This window comes from Taudactylus pleione, unplaced genomic scaffold (assembly GCF_031769625.1).
Source record: "Taudactylus pleione unplaced genomic scaffold, aTauple2 ptg000012l, whole genome shotgun sequence".
Taxonomy (NCBI): domain Eukaryota; kingdom Metazoa; phylum Chordata; class Amphibia; order Anura; family Myobatrachidae; genus Taudactylus; species Taudactylus pleione.
This window is the reverse complement of record NW_028284415.1, coordinates 2,230,607-2,250,159: the sequence shown is the minus strand read 5'-3', so window position 1 is coordinate 2,250,159 and position 19,553 is coordinate 2,230,607. Positions and strand designations below refer to the sequence as shown.

Genomic DNA, 19,553 nt, shown 5'->3' with positions numbered 1-19,553 from the left:
TCTTTACTTACGTTAACTGTTAGAGCTGCATAAAAAGCCATCTGAAGTATCAATTATTTCCAATGTGTCTAGTTTACATTTTATTTCGATCTTTGTTTCTCTACGGTAAATTTCTTTGTATATACAATGGTTGAAGTGGTTCTTCTACTGTTTTAACTGTAATGCTATCAAATACATTAACTTTCTACTTCTAAATTCCACTTCAATCATATATAAAGACCCAGAGAGAGATATATATATATAGAGAGAGAGAGATATATTATATATATATATTATATTATATATATATAATTACTAGGTAGGGTTTCCCGAGTCTAATTTAAATTCATCATGGGAGCCACAATAAGCAATAAACTCCTCCATTAATCTGTAACAGTACGCTGGAATGAGAGAATTAGTGTGCTCTGAGGTGTGACAGCACATAATATTTTTCCTGTACGGGTTACATACACATTGATTTTATCAGCTGTCCCCAGGCAGAGTTTTTCATTGACTGAGGAAACTCATCATCTGCTTGGAATAGGAATGAAGTGTCATTCATAACAATGCAATAAACTAGAGTTCAATCAAGTGCATTGGACCCCTTCGCTTCTAGCATTAGTGCAATGAGGTAGCTGCCCCTTTGTTATAACTAATATTAGAAAGTAATAATTATATAAATCAAATAGGACTTCATAGCAGCATAGACTGTGTAACGGTTATCATTATTGTCTCACAGAGCTGAGGTTGTGGGTTCGATTCCCACCACGGCCCTAACTTTGTATATTCTTCCTGTGCTTGCGTGGGTTTCCTCCGTGTAGTCTGGTTTCCTCCCACACTCCAAAAATATACTGGTAGGTTAATTGGCTCCCAACTAAAATAATGAACCCTAGTGTGTAAATATGTGCGTGTACGTTTGTAGGGATCATAGATTCTAATCTCCACTGGGGCAGGGACTGATGTGAATGGACAAATATTCTCTGTAATGTGCTGCGGAATATGTGTGCGCTATATAAATAACTGGTAATAAATAAATAATAGCCATTTCATGTCCGTGCCGACTGAAAAACAAACTGGTCTCTTAAAAATACAAATTTATCTAGATGAGTGCTTCAGTGTGCAAAACTATACTATATTTATTTTTAAACTGATAGAATGCACACTCAATTTCCCACTACTTTACATACAGTTTAAGGAATCCTCTATATATTGTCTTGTTACTGGAATTATGGCTGGATCTGTCTCATTCCACAGATTTTTAAACCGCATCAGGAGCCACTCTTTGTTATATTTAAGCGGCCTCCCAAAAACAATATTCACCTGCAATAATGACATTTTGTGATAAGAGCTGCACGCAGAGTAGGATTGTTCTATGTGGCTGGAGTTATTAACAACGTCTAAGCACCTGTCATACAAAATAATCACTTCAACACAACATTATGCAGAATTTCTGCCTGACTAGCTGCCTGTCTCTTGCACAGGGACTTTAAGCATTGCTGTGTCACTTTTATTAATTACAGTGTATTTGGCAGTAAACACTGTAAGGAGGTGATGATTCACAGACAGAAAGAGGCGTTTTCTTCATTAGACTCTTTTAATGCCATCTGCCACATATTTTAATATGATATATTCTGCCCTGGCAAAATGCATTGTGATAAATGGATCCGTTGTCTGTCTGCGATTTGCTGGCTCATGGATCATTTTTGAAACAAGTTTTAAAAAATGCATCGGGCAAGGAGAGCTGATTTTTATATATATATATATATATATATATATATATATATATATATATATATGTATATATATACATATATACACACTAGAGATCCGCCCCGGCTTCGCACAGGGGCAGTTTAATCTTGCCACAGCCCCCTGCATCTTATAACAACCTACGCCATGTCACCACAGTCCCCTGCATCTCACTGCAACCTCCTGCTTCTTACCCTCTGCATTTCACCACAGCATCCTATATTTCACCACAGGCCCTGGCTTCTCTTTCTGCCCCCTGCATCTCACCAGTTTCACCACAACTTCCCCCTACTGGGGCTCGACCACTAAGATGTGCTGGGAGGATCATGGATGAGAGATTTGTATTGCAGCCACCATAAGCATTATCAGCAGCATGTCCCCATGGCCGGGGCAATTGTGCATATTTCCGCACCCTCCCCAGCTGCTGAACATGGTGATGAGCAATGTCCTCTTCGCACAATGTGCCCTGTATTTCCTGGTCTTCCTGTTGAGCTTTTTCGCCGTGGTGCTCTTGTCCGAAAACAGCGCTAACTTCCATTGGAGGCGCCTCCTGTTCACCGAGGGCATGTGGCTGAGTGGAACATCATGCTGGAGAGGGAGCACTTCCCGGTGGAGGAGTGGTGGCCGGAGTCCGTCTGCAGGCTCAGCGTAGGGATGGACATCAGAATCTGATGGATACTAACCATCGATTTGATTTTTTTTTTTTTTTTTGCTGTTGTACCGATGGAAATGTTTTTACCATTTCTTGGTGGTGGTCCGATTTTTGCCACTATCTAATGGAAATCATTTGATGGTGTTCTGATGGTTTTGTTTATTCCTGATAGCTTGCCTCCCCTGGCTCCTTCCTGGCTACTGAGTCTGCATCAGGGCATTTTCATGTGTTAGAGGTTGTCTCACTCTCTGTCTGCCTCAGACCTGACCCTGTTCAGTCCCTAGCTCTGATTGATCTGCTGTTGGACGCACACTGCTTGGGACACTCTGTTGAAATGAATGCAATGGCAGTGCAGTGGCGGCCTCGGGCAAACCCCGACTGTGGGCAGGTCCAAACATGTCCATGCATGTCAGCGCGCATGAGCGACCTTGTTACAAGCGTTGCATATGGATATATCAGACCATTCACCAAATTTTTAGACAGACCTCCCAACAGATTAAATGTAGCCAATAGAATGGATGTCACTCAGGATCGTAAACAAAGGATTCTTCAACTCAAAAAGTGTATCATCTTTTGTTTACGATCCTGAGTGATTCTATTGGATATGGAGATATACAGTCAGGTCCATAAATATTGGGACATTGACAGAATTTTCATATTTTGGCCTCTATTCACCACCACAATGGCTTTGAAATGAAACAAACAAGATGTGATTTAACTGCAGACTTTCAGATCCAAATTAGGTGAACGGTGTAGAAATTACAATGGTTTCTATATGTGCCTCCCACTTTTTAAGGGGCCAAAAGTAATGGGACAAACTAAACAATCCTAAATCTAACTTTCACTTTTTAATACTTTGTTGCAAATCCTTTGCAGGCAATTACAGCCTGAAGTCTGGAACCATAGACATCACCAGACGCTGGATTTCATACCTGGTGATGCTCTGCCAGGCCTCTACTGCAAATGTCTTCAGTTCCTGCTTGTTCTTGGGGCATTTTCCCTTCAGTTTTGTCTTCATCAAGTGAAATGCATGCTCAATCGGATTCAGGTCAGGGGATTGACTTGGCCATTGCATAACATTCCACTTTTTAGCCTTAAAAAATGCCTTGGTTGCTTATGCAGTATGCTTCGGGTCATTCTCCATCTGCACTGTGAAGCGCCGTCCAATGAGTTCTTAAGTATTTGACTGAATATGAGCATATAATATAGCCCGAAACACTTCAGAATTCATTCTGCTGCTTTGTCAGCAGTCACATCATCAATAAATACAAGGGAACCAGTTCCATTGGCAGCCATACATGCCCACGCCATGACACTACCATCACCATGCTTCACTGATGAGGATCATGAGCAGTTCCTTTCCTTCTCTTCTCTTCCCATCACTCTGGTACAAGTTGATCTTTGTCTCATCTGTCCATAGGATGTTGTTCCAGAACTGTAATGGCTTTTTTACATGTTTGGCAAACTCTAATCTGGTCTAATCCTGTTTTTGTGGCTCACCAATGGTTTACATCTTGTGGTGAACCCTCTACATTCACTCTTGTAAAGTCTTCTCTTGATTGTTGACTTTGACACATATACACCTACCTCCTGGAGAGTGTTCTTGATTTGGCCAACTGTTGTGAAGGGGTTTTTTCTTCACCAGGGAAATAATTCTTCTGTCATCCACCACAGTTGTTTTCTGTGGTCTTCCAGGTCTTTTGGTGTTGCTGAGCTCTCCGGTGCGTTCTTTCTTTTTAAGAATGTTCCAAACAGTTGATTTGGCCACATCTAATGTTTTTGCTATCTCTCTGATGGTTGTTTTGATTTTTCAGCCTAAAGATTGCTTGCTTCACTGATAGTGACAGCTCTTTGGATCTCATATTGAGAGTTGATAGCAACTGATTCCAAATGCAAATGTCACACCTAGAATCAACTCCAGGCCTTTTACCTGCTTAATTGATCATGAAATAACGAGGAAATCGCTCACACCTGTCCATGAAATAGCTTTTGAGTTGATAGTCCCATTACTTTTGGTCCCTTAAAAAGTGGGAGGCACATATAGAAACCATTGTAATTCCTACACCGTTCACCTGATTTGGATGTAATTACCCTCAAATTAAATCTGAAAGTCTGCAGTTAAATCACATCTTGTTTGTTTCATTTCAAAACCATTGTGGTGGTGAATAGGGGCCAAAATATGAAAATTCTGTCAATGTCCCAATATTTATGGACCTGACAGTATATAAGTCCGGTAGTTCAGCACTTGACTAGCTGAGGCCAAAGGCACCGTTTGTTTAAAGATGTTTTCTATTTAATACACAAAGCTCCGAGTAGAATAGCAAACCTTCACTTTTTGTCCCCCAGCTCTGTGCCCTTGTTTTGATTTATTCTCAGATTTGTTATAAAGAAGAGAATTTGATTAAAAGGCATCAGCTGGCTATTGCTTCACGTGTCCTTCTGCACACTACATGGTCATGTAGCGTGACCAGTGGTAAGAGAAAAGAGTGCAGTGTATTCCGATCTGTGGGCTCTTCCTCTTCTGTCTGAAGGGTATGTGAGGAGCTCTTATTGATACTGTTTGTGAGGGGAGGCCTGATAGACATGTGGGGAGACACGATTGTAATGGGGGGACATGTTGGGAGGTCATTTGGAATGGTGTGACATGTGGGAAGGTCTTTCTGGAATGGGGATGGTCATGTGTAGAGGAATTAATGGGATGCGAGGGATGTTTCGGAAAACTTGGGTCTGAGGGCATGTGTGGGGATTTTATATCAATTGGGGGTACATTTTGGATATGTTAGTCGTGAAAATGTTAGACTTGTTTTGGGGCTATTTGTATTTTTGTTTTACTTGTTGTTGATATAAATGGCAATGTGTGGTTGATGTGTTGGTCCTTGACGTACATTGAGTTACCCTCACTGGCCTAAGTGCTGTTTGCCTTTTGCCTAGTTAAAACGCCTTCTAGTGGCTAACCCCGCCCCTTCAGCAATGCACCAAAATGTTGTTTTAGCACATACTCTATTTCATGGGTCTTTACCATTACATTCCCCTTAGTGGTTCATTGTTTCAGTCCAATACTGGGTACAAAACTTGCCGTTGAAATGAAAAACAAAATAAATGTTTAAAAATACTGGGATAATGTGGGATAGCATTTATAAATGTCAGAACACTTTTTGGTTCATCATTGTCATTTCATTTTTAGAAGTTGCTCACTGTATGTTTGCTTTTGTAGAAGTCAATTCAATGTCTAAAGTCTCTATTGATTCACTAGATAAACGGCTTTGAAATTTTTGTTTAGCATGATTTTGTTGCTCCATAACTAGCTTCCAAATCAGTTTAAAAATAATTATTTCCTTGTAACATCATATCAAAATTGTGTCCCCTGTGTGATTGCTCTTTTCATAAGATGTACTATTATATTGGTGTAGGCGAACTTTCCATGTATTCTAAAAATTTTTTTAATTGTTAATACATTCAATTATGCATTGTTTTGTTTTTCATATGGAAGGTAGGACAGGTCCTGAAAATATGTAAATTATACCATGCCCCGCCTAATACATTATCTTCATCTTCTGTTTGTTTCCTCTTTCCAGTTTGCTGTTTTGTGGTCCACAAGCGTTGCCATGAGTTTGTTACCTTTTCTTGCCCTGGAGCAGACAAAGGACCGGATACAGATGTAAGTACCGTCCAGCAGCTAATGTCATATATGTTAAAGATGTATTTTCATTTAACTTGAGTGTGTAGACCACTGCCTTATACCACACTATTCATAGAAGCAGGTGAAGTAAGTCTGTAACTTTCCACCACTAATGCTTTAATTATTCCCTGTTGGATTCCCCTATCTGTTCTTGCATAGCTCTTAGATTGTATTAGTCGTTTAACATTTCATTTTCTAATAAGCATTTGTTTTTAGTTTGCCAAACAGTTCCCTTAATCCAGCATCATGTAATTTACTGTTAATATACTGTGTTCAAAAAATTATATTCATACTAGTTGAGCTGTCTATACATCCATGCAGAGTGCCTGGACTGTGAGTTGGTTCTGTGTTGGGACAGATCAGAACAGTACTGAGCAGTGTTGTGCAAAGTTTAGCATGTAGGATTTGTGACAACTGCTAGTTCTGCCTGCTTACTGTAGCTGGGACATCCGATGCACCTGGTTAACAACGTATGAGATAATGCACTACTGTAAATTATAAAGATTTTATAGCGTTATTTGGCCATAATATTTTATGTAGGCCCCCAAAATTTTGTGAATATCCATAATAATTTACAGAGGGGGAGTGCATTATTCCTTTTAATAAAAGTTTCCGTAATGAACACTGAAAACACACAGATAAAAAGCATTGATACCAGAATGTATGGTCTATAAGGACATTATTTACAGACATTCATACATATGTCAACATCACTTGACTGTTATATGGAAATTGTGTAGCTCTATCTACAATATATGCATTTTTCTCCATTGCCTGGCCTTCCTCGGATCAGTCTTACGATTCCTGTTCATTTCCAACAAATACTCTGGATTTGTTGTTTCTTCTATTAATATACTGTAAAGAGGTGGTTGAAACTAGTTTGGAAACTATAATAGAATGTGAAAAGATGTTGATGATGAAAAATTATTTCTGGAAATATAGCTAATAAAGATAATAATTATTATTTCAGAAAAGTTTTTTAATAGATCTGTTTTTCTACAGAAAATGCCCTTAACTTGCACTAAAGATTTAACGTGATTGTCACTTGTTTCTAATTAGTAACACATTTCTTTCAAACAAGCTGTACCTCTTTTTAGGCCCCCTGTTAGAAGAGCCTCTAAACAATTTTTCTGGAACAAGGAAGAAAGAGTGCGCTACACATTTACTGTAATGATAAGTAATTTCAAGAAATTTATAGAGACAAATAAACAGTCAATCAAAATAAGTCCTCAAAAAGGAAGATACAGTATGTTGAATCAGTTGACGTGTTGGCAATAATATATAGGACTTTCTTCTTTAGATAGTCTCTAAAAACCATCTGGATGTAACAAGTCAGAACTTCAAACTTGAGAATCTTCAAGGTTATGGATCCTCCTTGAAATAGTATCTAAAAAAGACCCTTGCACCAAATTGTCACCCAAAAGGCACAATGGCCACCATTAGTACCGCAATAAAAAAGACAAACAAATGTTGGTAATCCCTACTTAACTATAAGTATTTTTTGGGGAAAAGCAGAGGGAACAATGTCAAGAGGAGCCCCTACAGCAATAATAATAGGACCCCCCTCTATTGCATCAATTGCTTGTACCCAGGGATGACCAGCTCTTAGGTAGGTTAGTCCAGGCAAGAGCAATGTCATTGTCAATAAAGAGGCCTCTGTCCCTCACGGCTGGCTGCAGCATCACATTGGCCACTGGTCTTCTGGTCTTATGAGCTTGGATAAAGTTGTACAACATTTATGTACATTAAAGGCGTTTGGGGCAATTTCTTTAAATTTATACAAGTGTCACCTTAACCCTACAATCTGTTGTTCTTTTTAAAAACCCATACCAATAGTAAAGGCAGAGTGTGTGTCTCTAGTAGTAGGCTGTTTCAGAGACAAACACACACCGTTTCTTTAGCTGGAATATCCAAAATCTCAGATATGTGTCAGAAACACCATAGAAACTGAACAAATTGCTTGAAGCCTTTGGTTTGTTATCATTGACCTGTGGCTGGTTATGTGGGAGCTGAAAAAATAAAAAAATATTAATTTCTGTACAATGAGCGCCAAGAGGTTGATTTTTCAGCCGGGGAGATGATCTATTGGGGAAAAGGAGATGGTTTTCTAATTAAGAAGTGTCCTTTACAGCAGTCAAGCCTGGGGCCTAAATCATGTTTACGTCATTGTCTGGACTGGCAGCTCTCACACCACTTGTTCTGCTGTTACCGCATCTAATAAAATCTAATGGTGTTTCTTGATGTCCCATGACTTTTTGTGTGCCAATTGTGTCTATATCTGATGTTTCATTTTACTAAGACAACGAAGTAGTTCAGTGAACGTTCTTGCTTAAATATCTAAAAATTACAGTACTCCCAGATCTAATATATTTCCCCTTTTTTAACACTATGATTCACCTTGAAATAATGCATGCTATATTTGTGTCATGGATACAGATGGGAGTGTATTTATCTACAGGGAAGAATCATTGAGCATTCTCACATTATTGCTGAAATTGGCCCCTTTGTGATTACAGTTCATTTTTATACATCTCGGGCTGTATTGATCTAGCTCCTGAATATATGAGTTGTCCAGTGGATCTGAGTGGCTCAGTGGTTAGGAGCTGACCTCAGATTAATGAGATGGTAGATATTGCTCGCCAGGCCTATAATATACTGAAGACATGTGGCCAGTGTATTGACTGTAGTGAATCACTGTTGTATCCAGCTACTCACCACAAGTAATTGCAGTGCAGTTGTACACAATGGAATAAGCACCCGTATTAATATTGATTGTACAATGAGAAATTATAGCAGCTTGAGTTTAAATGCTGCATTTAATGTCAAATGTTCTTTTTTTTTTTTTTATCAGAATTTATAATCCTACTGCCAACCTAAAACCAGGCAATTGGCACAAACTTTGCCGTTTGGTCTGAAAGTGTCATTAGAGAGCACATCTCTCCTGTGTCTGGTTTCTTTTGAAATCAATGATGTCTGTAAATGGTGTTCAGGTGAAAACTGGCCATTATACTGAAGTCTCTACAGGTTATTTTTACTTTTGATTAGGAATAGAGCAATTTTTATGTTGCCAGGAGAATTGTTGCAGTTCTGTGCAATCACGATAATATATAACTGAGGCACACTCGTTACAGTCTGAATGATTTGTTTTTTTATCATTTGTTTTTAACCTTCACATGCATAATAGGTTTGATCTGACAAAGCTGTAAAACATTTGCAAAGCATGGGCAGTGGGGTAAAGTCATACTTTTATTAACAAATTTCATCTGGTTACTGTTGGGTCAAAATTTTCCTCTGAAAATGTTTTTATTGGCTAAATATGCTTCTTTTGGATATATTAGCATATTATTGCTCTTTTAACAAGTTGCTAGAAAATGTATTGCGTTATTGGCCTGCAGTGTGTTTGGCTATTTGTATTGCTCTAACAATCTGGAGTGGTTTACTACTATATAGATTACTTCAGTCTTGGCACTTCACTCTTCCAGCAATGTGCAATGTTCCAGGAATTAAGTGGTCTAGAAATGTAAACGCTTATGGAACGGGGGGATTCTTGTAATGTGGACATTCACGGGACTGGTGTCTAGTAATGTGTACAGGCTAGAGATTGCTGTAGTCTGGAAATGTTCATAGTCCCATCATTGGAGGTATCTGGTAATGTGTACACACACATGCGTTTTTTTTTTTAGTAGGCTGGAAAAATGCTGCATAATGTAGTCCTGTGATTGCAGTAGTTTGTATAACCACTGGCTAATATTTTTCCCCCAAAACTGCTTGTTTCTTTTTATGATTGTTTTATCTATTTTTTTAAACACTTGACCAATATGTTCAAAATCAATATTAATGTTATCGATATATTAGACCATTGATGACCGGACCATCGCGACATCACAGCTTTACATTTTCCTGGCTGCTGCTCCTCCGAGCAGCCACCAGGTATACACTGGAGGCAGGGGCGTATCTATAATGAGTGCAGGGTGTGCCGGGCACACGGTCCCTGGGTCCAGGGGTTCCCACACCACACACACCCTGCACCCATACTTCCTAATACTTACCTCTCTGAAGTCCCACTTCGGCTGGAGAGGCACTACACAACACCTGGAAAATGGTCGCAGCGGCCACTTTCCCGGCGTTCTGCGCATGTGCAGAGGGAAATCACCGGGAAAATGTGCAGTAGACTCCGGGCACAGACTAGTCCACGGAGTCTATTGAACTTGTCGTACGTTGCGGCCGCCGGAGAGAGTGGAGGGAGCCCCGGATGGTGAGTAAACTTAGGCTCCCTCCTCTTTAAATACGCCCCTGATTGGAGGGCTGCGTCATTTACATTTCCCTGGTGGATCTACTCTCTGCAGCCGCTGGGTGGGGGGTGCTGCCGGGCTGCCCGATTAGCAGTGAGCATGGCAGCACTGGGGGAGGGTGCAGGGATGCACTGGGGCTGGGAGGTCCTTCTGCCATTGGTGGCTTCTGGAAGATTATCTTCCGGCAGCCGCCCACTGTGCATTTCTGACTGGTCACGTGGTTTTTTACCATGTCAGGTTACACACAGCCTGGTGTGGTCGCAAATTACGCACCAGGCAAGTGGATGCATTCTACACAGACCTGGAATTGTGGTCTGCTAATGCTTCCTGTGATGTGGTAGTCTATCAATGTGAACAGTTCTGGCAGTGGAGTGGTTCAGTAATGTGTCCTGGACGTAGAGTTTGGTAATGTTCTGCATAGACTGGGATTGGTCTAGTTCAATAATGTGGTTTTTAGTGTGTCCAGGGAATGGCATTGTCTTTAATGTGCACAGGCGTAGAATTGGTTAGCTTATTCTGGGGATGGTGTAGTTTGGCAGTGTGAGCAGTTCCTAGGACTGGAGTGATCCAATAATGTGCATATAGTTCTTGGTTTGGAGTGGTACAGTAATGTGTCCTAGGATTGATGTACTCTGGCAATTTACATTATCCTGGTATTGGAGTAGTAAGTAATGCACACAGATCTGGGGTTGGAGTGGTTCAGTATTGTGTTTTGTGAGTAGCGTAGTTTGATATTGTGCATATTGCTGTGTTTGGAGTAATCCAGAAATGTGCACACTCATGGCATTGTGTCACAATCAGGGCTGAGAGGTTGCCGGGATCGCGGGTCTTACCTCTCCGAGTGCTCTGGCACGGGTCCTCCGGCGGGGGAGCAGGGTCCTGGAGAGCGGCGCTGGGCACAGTGAGCCATCACAGACTGAGGGCGTCCATCTGGAGGCAGGTGAGAGCAGGTGAAACTGACAGCGTTTCCGCCATTTTGGTTTCTGGTCAGGTGTCTGGTTGGAGCCAATCAGGTCACAGCATGACCTAGGAGTACTAGCAGCCAATCCTGCACTACCTGAGGGTACTAAAGGGCTGTCAAGAGGTCCTTTAGTTGCCAGTTCAACGTCTATCACAGCGTATGCTGTGAGCTAGTTCTCTGTGCTCCCTTGCTCCTTACGTGCCGCAGTTCCAGTGTGTCTCAGCGCAACCACCTCGTAGCCTTGTACCAGTCCAGCTCCTGCGTGCTAGTTCACCTCCTATACCTGCTACCTGCTGTACACTCGGTCGATCCCGGTCGCTGAGTTCTGTCTGCATCTCTCCAGCTACACCTCGCCCTACGTGCATCCAGATCACCTTATTCCATTCATGAGTCATACCCCATTAAGACTGGCTGACTTCCAGTTCCAACAAGCGAGACTTCATTCTCTTTCCGACTCCACTCCGGGTCCAAGCCCACGCCAAGCCGTGACAGTTTACACTGGCCAAATGGATTTGGCTAGTGGACAGGATTTGAGGGCTGACCTGCTCCAAGGTATCGCCAGCCGCTTATAGAGGGACTAGAAGCTTCACAACGGCAAATGGCTCAATACCTACAGGAATTGTCTGTTCGTCAGGACACCTTGCAGGCCTCCCTGGTTACAGTTAATATGCCTGTCGCCACGAACCAGCCAGCAGTTCCCACCATTCCCGCTCCATCCGCACCATCCCATCTGCACCTCCCGACGCCTAATAAATTTGATGGGAATCCTAAGTTGTGCCGAGGGTTTCTAAACCGATGCGATGTTCATTTTACATTACTATGCGTCTTCGTCAAGGGAATCACCCGGTTAGCCAGTATATTATTCAGTTCCAGACGCTGGCATCAGAGCTGAAATGGAACAAGGAGTCCCTGATTTCCGCTTTCTGGAGCGGGCTGTCTGATCGAATAAAGGATGACCTCGCCACATGAGACCTTCCTGCCACTCTCAACGAACTTGGCTCTCTCTGTAATAAAGTGGACCTACGGTATCGGGAATGTCAAGTGAAAAGAATAGGGGAGATAGTTTCAGATTCCGGCCTACCACTACTCCAGCCACCCTTCCGCCTGAACCAATAGGCGATGAACCTATGTAGATTAACTGGGCTCGTCTCACGGTTGAAGAGCGACAGAGGCGCCGACAGGAGAACCTTTGTATTTATTGCGGAGAGACCGGTCATCTAGTCGCTGCCTGTCCTACCCGTCCGGGAAACTCCCGCTCCTAACCAGTGCCAGAGACACCAGGTTGGGAGTTAGGTCTTCGTCTCCATCTAAAGCTGAGTCTGCCTTGTCCATTACTCTGGAATTATTGCACGGGTCTAAAATTGTTCTCTCTCTCCTTGATTCAGGGGCTGCCAAGAACTTCATCACCGCTGAGCTCATCCGGAAATTTAGAATTCCCGTCTTTCCTCTCGATCATACAGTCATCTTGTCTGCCGTGGATGGTACTCAAATTACCAATGGGACCGTATCTCTTCGTACTTGACCTGCGCAGATTCGTGTGGGGGCTCTCCACACGGAAGCAATCAAATTTTTAGTCATTCCCAAAGCCTCTCACTGAGTTATTCTCGGATATCCCTGGTTGTGCAAGCATACTCCCAACATAGACTGGGGTACCATGCAGATCCTTTCCTGGGGAGATGCTTGTCATGTATCCTGCCTTCCTCAAATTAAACCTGTCAAGGAGGTCCGCATTGAAACAACTACGCAAATACCCACCCAGTATCTCTCTTTCAGCGAAGTCTTCTGTAAAGCGGGCGCCGATACCCTGCTTCCGCATTGGGAGTGGGACTGTCCTATCGAGTTGATCCCTGGCAAATATCCTCCACGTGGTCGTACCTACCCACTGTCTTTACCTGAGACCAAGGCCATGTCAGCATATATTCAGGAAAACCTTCAAAAAGGATTTATCCGGCCTTCTTCTTCGCCAGCCAATGCAGGCTGCTTCTTCGTATCCGAAATAGATGGAGGTCTGCGTCCCTGCATCGATTACCGGGGTTTAAACGACATCACTATCGAGAATCGTTATCCGATACCCCTCATTACTGAACTGTTCAATCGGGTAAAGGGAGCCACGATATTCACCAAACTAGATTTAAGAGGGGCATATAACCTCATCAGAATACGTGCCGGTGACAATGGAAAACCGCATTCAATACTCAAAACGGTCATTTCGAATATCTGGTAATGCCCTTCGGTCTCTGCAACGCCCCTGCTGTTTTCCAGAATTTCATGAATGAAATTTTTCAGGACTTGTATGTTTCAGTGGTAGTTTATTTAGATGATATCCTGATATTTTCCTCCAGTATAGACAAACATCGGTCTCAAGTCAAGGAAGTCCTGGCTCGTCTACGTAAAAATCACCTATACTGTAAAGCAGAGAAATGCGTGTTCAAGGTACTGTCCGTTCCATTTCTAGGATACATCCTCTCAGTTTCCGGCCTTGAAATGGACCCCAAAAAGGTACAGGCTATTTTGGACTGGTCTCGCCCTAATTCGTTGAAGGCAGTACAAAGGTTCTTAGGATTCGCTAACTACTACCGAAAATTCATCAAGTGGTTTTCCACCCTCATGGCACCCATTTCCACATTGACTTGCAAGGGGGCAAATCCACCTCGATGGCCTCCTGAGGCTGAAACCACCTTTCAAATCCTGAAACAAGCATTCATTTCCGCTCCGGTGCTGAGACAACCTGACATAAACAGCCTATTCTTTATAGAAGTGGACACTTCCTCCGAAGCAGTGGGTGCGGTACTTTCTCAGAAGTTTGAGGATAATAAGTTCCATCCCTGTGGATTCTTCTCTAAGAAATTTTCTCTGGTCGAAAGAAATTACCCCATTGTTGGCAATTAAATTAGCCTTTGAAGAATGGCGATATCTCCTCAAAGGGGCTACGTTTCCCATCACCGTTTATACGGATCATCGAAACCTACTATATTTGAAAAATATCCAGTGCCTCAGTCCTCGTCTGGCTCGTTAGGCGATTTTCTTTTCTCGTTTCAACTTTACTTTGACTTATCGCCCTGGTTCGCTCAACTAAAAAGCGGATGCTCTCTCCCGTTCTTTCTCCTCTGAAGCATCTACTGAGCATAATAAAGAAACTCCAGTTCTAGAGTCTAGAGTATTTGCTACTACCTGCATTCAACCCCCTCCTGGGAAAACCTTTGTGACTCCAGACCTGCGCAGACAATTATTGAATTGGGCTCATACCTCTCGCTTTTTCAGACACACGGGCATACGTAAGACTCTGTAATTCATACAACAGTCATATTGGTGGCCCACCATGAGATCTGAAATTCAGGAGAATATTTCCTCCTGCCCACAGTGTGCTCTCGTGGGGCACGAGAAAATTTTGCAATGGGGCACCCCCAGGTCTAGTTGCGCCCCTGTGTCCTGGTTATGGTGTTGTCTGGCTGTGTATTGTGAGTAATATATAATTTTAGTGTTCTAGTCCAGTAATGTGCACAGTCCTGTGTTTAGAGTGGGCTAGTAATGTTATATTATGTCTTTTAGTTAAGCATGTCGTGCAGATGTTTTCTTCCATCTGATAAAAGAAAGCCTAGGATAGGATATATTTAGTGCCAGCATTAATAATTTATTAAAACTGCTATAATCACAAGTTTATTGCTTGGGGATTTCCAACTTTTTCTCTTTGCCTAAATGTGACAATTATTTGTTTCCTGAAACCTCTCATTCATTCTGCAGCTGTCTTCTTCTGCCGTGAGTGTTGAGAAAGCTCTCTGAATAATCCAATTAGATGAATTAAGTAGGAAGTTGGAGAAATCTCTCCTGCTGGAGACGCCACATGTGTATAGAAATTTAAAGGTGGAAAAAGACAATAACATATCCATTGTGTTTTGCATTTGAGGAAGAAGCTGTTTTATGTGGTTTTATGCTGTACATGTGAAACATGTTGGATGTATACCATTCAAGATATACAAGAGGCTTATAAACAATGTATATTAGATTTTTTCATATAATTATCACACATTTTTTACCCTTTCTAAATGTCTTGATTTCTTCCCTGGAATAGATAATTACAGATTTATTTGATTGGTCGTTATAAGGAATACCACCTTGCACTGTGTTATTAAAGGGGGCCCTGACAAATTAGTTTTTATGGACTGATGTAAACAGATGCCTGTGTGGTGGTGCACTCATGCATTTGTTTGCTAATTAATCCCATCATCTGTCCACTTATTTAAAACTTAGTCTGTCCTAACAAATTGGTTCTTTGTTACTATTAATGAAGCCTGATCATTCTATATCCTGGCGTCCTTCTATGGCCAGCAGTTTGTTTCTTTTCTTTGATGAGTGCTCCAAAATGCCTATACACAAAGTGTGAGTGTAAAGGGTTATTACACTGGGAACACTAGTTGGAATATATTTTATTACCAGGTGGATTTGAAGATTCTTGGCAAGCCAGACACATACATACATTTGTATATCAATTCTAGGGTGCAGGAATGTGTTTCTTTTTCTTTGTTCTTTAGTTTACTTGCACTACTGGAAAGGTTAAAAGATTATGTAGTGTTGGCAAGAGTAGCTGTTTCTGAGGCATTTGTTCTAGTGTTATTCACTTCTTACATGGTGTATGCTTTCGGCACAGTTACTGATAAATTATTAATTAAAATGTAAACAACAGTGTGAAGTGAAGGAGAACTTGCTTGGCTCACAGTTGGTAGTTTGACAAATGGTGGGTAATGGAGAGAAATAGTACTCAGCCAAAACGCATCCAGCATTGATGTCTGTACAACATACCCCTCAGAGTGATACCAGCACATTCTCTGCCCTCTGTGTTTTATGGTTCAGCTCTTCCAAGGAATTTTATATTGTTTAAATGTGTATATGACTGATTCACTATGTTAGTAATTGTTAGCATTTATATTACTTTTTATATTTTGATAAGCAAATTGCAAAAAAAAAAAAAAATCAGTTTCCTTTGCTACAGTGTGTACAGACAAGGGTAATCTCTCACCTTGGTGCCTATTTATTATGGAGTTTTTGAGTGTTTTTGGATGATTTCGGACAACATGGACACAGTTTTTCCTTTTCTTTTTTTTTTCTCAAACCGTAGGCCCTCTATGTAGCAAAAATCTTCACGGGAACAGCGTTTGCGTTAACATGCTGTCCTCGCAAGCAGTCTATTGGTTTGTCAGAGACTATTGCCCTGCACTGCTTATGCCCCATCTCTGCACAGAGTGTATGTGTGTGTGTGTATATATATGTGTGATATATATATATATTACACACGCACACAGTACCGTGTGTGTGTGTGTATGTATATATATGTATATATATATATATATATATATATATATAGTGGGGCAAAAAAGTATTTGGAAAGCCACCCATTGTGCATGTTGTTGCACTTTAAAAGATGAGAGGTCTGTAATTTCCATCATGGGAACACTTCAACTGTGAAGAATCACACGGAATCAGAACAAAAAATTCCGGAAATCACATTGTATCATTTTTAAACAATTTATTTGTATAAATTCTTTCGGAAAAATAATATTTGGACAATCAAAAAGTTAAACTCAGTACTTTGTAAAGTAATCTCGGTTGGCAATTACAGAGGTCAACCGTTTCCTGTAGTTCTTGACCAGGTTTGCACACACTGCAGCGGGTATTTTGGACCACTGTTCAATGCAGATCATGTGTCATGTTTTGGGGCTCTCGCCGGGCAACACGGACTTTCAACTCCCTCCACAGATTTTCTATTGGGTTAAGGTCTGGAGACTGGCTAGGCCAATCCAGGACCTTGAAATGCTTCTTACGGAGCCACTCCTTAGTTGCCCGGGCGGTGTGTTTGTGGGTCATTGTCATGCTGGAAGACCCAGCCATGTTGCATCTTCAATGCTCTTACTGAGGGAAGGAGGTTTTTCCCCAAAATGTCATGATACATGTCCCCATTCATCTTCTCCGTAATACGGATCAGTCGTCCTGTCCTCTTTGCAGAAAAGCATCCCCAAAGCATGATGTTTCCACCCCCATGCTTCACAGTGGGTATGGTGTTTTTGGGATGCCACTCATTCTTCTCCCTCCAAACAAGGCGTGTGGACTTTATACCAAAAATTTTGGTCTCATCTGACCACATTACATCCTCCCAATCCTCCTCTGGATCATCCAAATGGTCACGGGCAAACTTTAGACGGGCCTGGACATGTGCTGGCTTAAGCAAGGGGACATTTCGGGTTGCTGCAGGATTTTAATCCATGACGACGTAGTGTGTTACTAATGGTAACCTTTGTGACTGTGGTCCCAGCTCTCTTGAGGTAATAGACCAGGTCCCCCTGTGTAGTTCTGGGCTGATCCCTCACCATTCTCAAGATCATTGATACCCTACAAGGCGAGATCTTGCATGGAGCCCCTGGTCGAGGGAGATTGTCAGTGATCTTGTATTTCTTCCATTTTTAATAATTGCGCCAACAGTTGATCTCTTCTCACCAAGCTGCTTGCCTATTGTCAAGTAGCTCATCCCAGCCTAGTGCAGGTGTACAATATTGTCCCTGGTGTCCTTAGACAGCTCTCTGGTCTTGGCCATGGTGGAGAGGTTGCAATCTGACTGTTTGAGGGTGTGGACAGGTGTCTTTTATACAGTTAACCAGTTGAAACAGGTGCCATTAATACAGGTAACGAGTGGAGGATAGATGAGCTTCCTAGAGAAGAAGTAACAGGTCTGTGAAAGCCAGAATTCTTGCTGGTTGGTAGGTGTCCAAATATTTATTTTTCGCAAGAATATACAAATAAATTGTTTAAAAATCATACAATGTGATTTCCAGAATTTTTTGTTCTGATTCTGTCTCTCACAATTAAAGTGTACCTATGATGGAAATTACAGACCTCTCTCATCTTTTAAAGTACAACAACTTGCACAATCGGTGGCTGGCCAAATACTTTTTTGCCCCACTGTACTCACACACATAGTACCGTGTGTGTGTATATATATGTGTATGTATTTATAGATAGATATGTACTGTGCAAAAGTTTTAGGCAGTTGTGAAAATAACTGATGCCATTACCTTCAATGTGGAAACAAGGCCAAGCAACTCAACCATACATGAAAACATAGGAACTGGAGTGCAGACAAATGGCAGCAGGTGCTCTGGACTGGTGAGTCAAAATTTTTAATTTTCAGCTGTAACAGAAGGCAGTATGTTCGCCGAAGGGCTGGAGTTCATACATGCCTACCATCCCGGTTTTCGCAGGAGGCTCACAGTTGGTAGTTTGACAACCAAATGATGACATGTTATCACTCTAATTAAGAGAAGTCACCATTCACTACTACTGTTAAATTCTCATATTGGACTATGATCTACATATACATTGATGTGCTATGTCAGCCATTATCTAGTCTCGCCATTTAAGAATACACCATTACACTACTTTTTAAGTGTCTCGCCTGGGAGGGACCTGATAGACATTGTTTGCTCATTACACTGTATTTTGTTTAATCATAGTAAGCTGTGATGCTGTTGGTAATGCCTTGAGAAAGATACATAATGAATCGAAACGTTGGCATAAACACTTATTGGTACATAAATTGTGAATAAAAGAATAATTTAAAAATTTTTTAAAAAGTCTGGAGAGGACCTGTTTTTTCGCTGACCATGGAAAGTGAAGAGTGATATCTATGGGTGAATATTTCATCCGGAAGAGTACCCCAGTTTGATAACCGTTTAGAAGAGGTGAGAGTGCTTGATTTTATATAGATAGATATATATATATATATATATATACATACATATATATACACAGTATATATGCTGCAAAGTAAGAATGCTTTCAAAAATAGAAGTGTTAATAGTTTATTTTTATCAATTAACAAAATGCAAAGTGAATGAACAGAAGATAAGTCTAAATCATATGAATATTTGGTGTGACCACCATTTGCCTTCAAAACAGCATCAATTCTTTTAGGTACACTTGCACACAGTTTTTGAAGGAACTCGGCAAGGAGGTTCTTCCAAACATCTTGTAGAACTAACCACAGATCTTCTGTGGATGTAGGCTTGCTCATATCCTTCGGTCTCTTTATGTAATCCCAGACAGACTCGATGATGTTGAGATCAGGGCTCTGTGAGGGCCATATCATCACTTCCAGGACTCCTTGTTCTTCTTTACGCTGAAGATAGTTCTTAATGACTTTGGCTGTGTGTTTGGGGTCGTTGTCTTGCTGCAGAATAAATTTGGAGCCAATCA

The 19,553-nt window shown here is 41.3% G+C and overlaps 1 protein-coding gene across 2 annotated transcripts in view; it reads left to right on the top strand.

Annotated features, from left to right (window-relative positions):
• PRKCA (protein kinase C alpha) overlaps positions 1–19,553 on the top strand; it is a 436,189-nt gene that overhangs the window by 114,648 nt on the left and 301,988 nt on the right. For both annotated transcript variants that reach the window (XM_088468544.1, XM_088468543.1), the window contains exon 3: positions 5,956–6,038. In XM_088468544.1, coding sequence (XP_088324670.1) covers positions 5,956–6,038 — 83 coding nt within the window. The remainder of the gene's footprint in view (positions 1–5,955; positions 6,039–19,553) is intronic.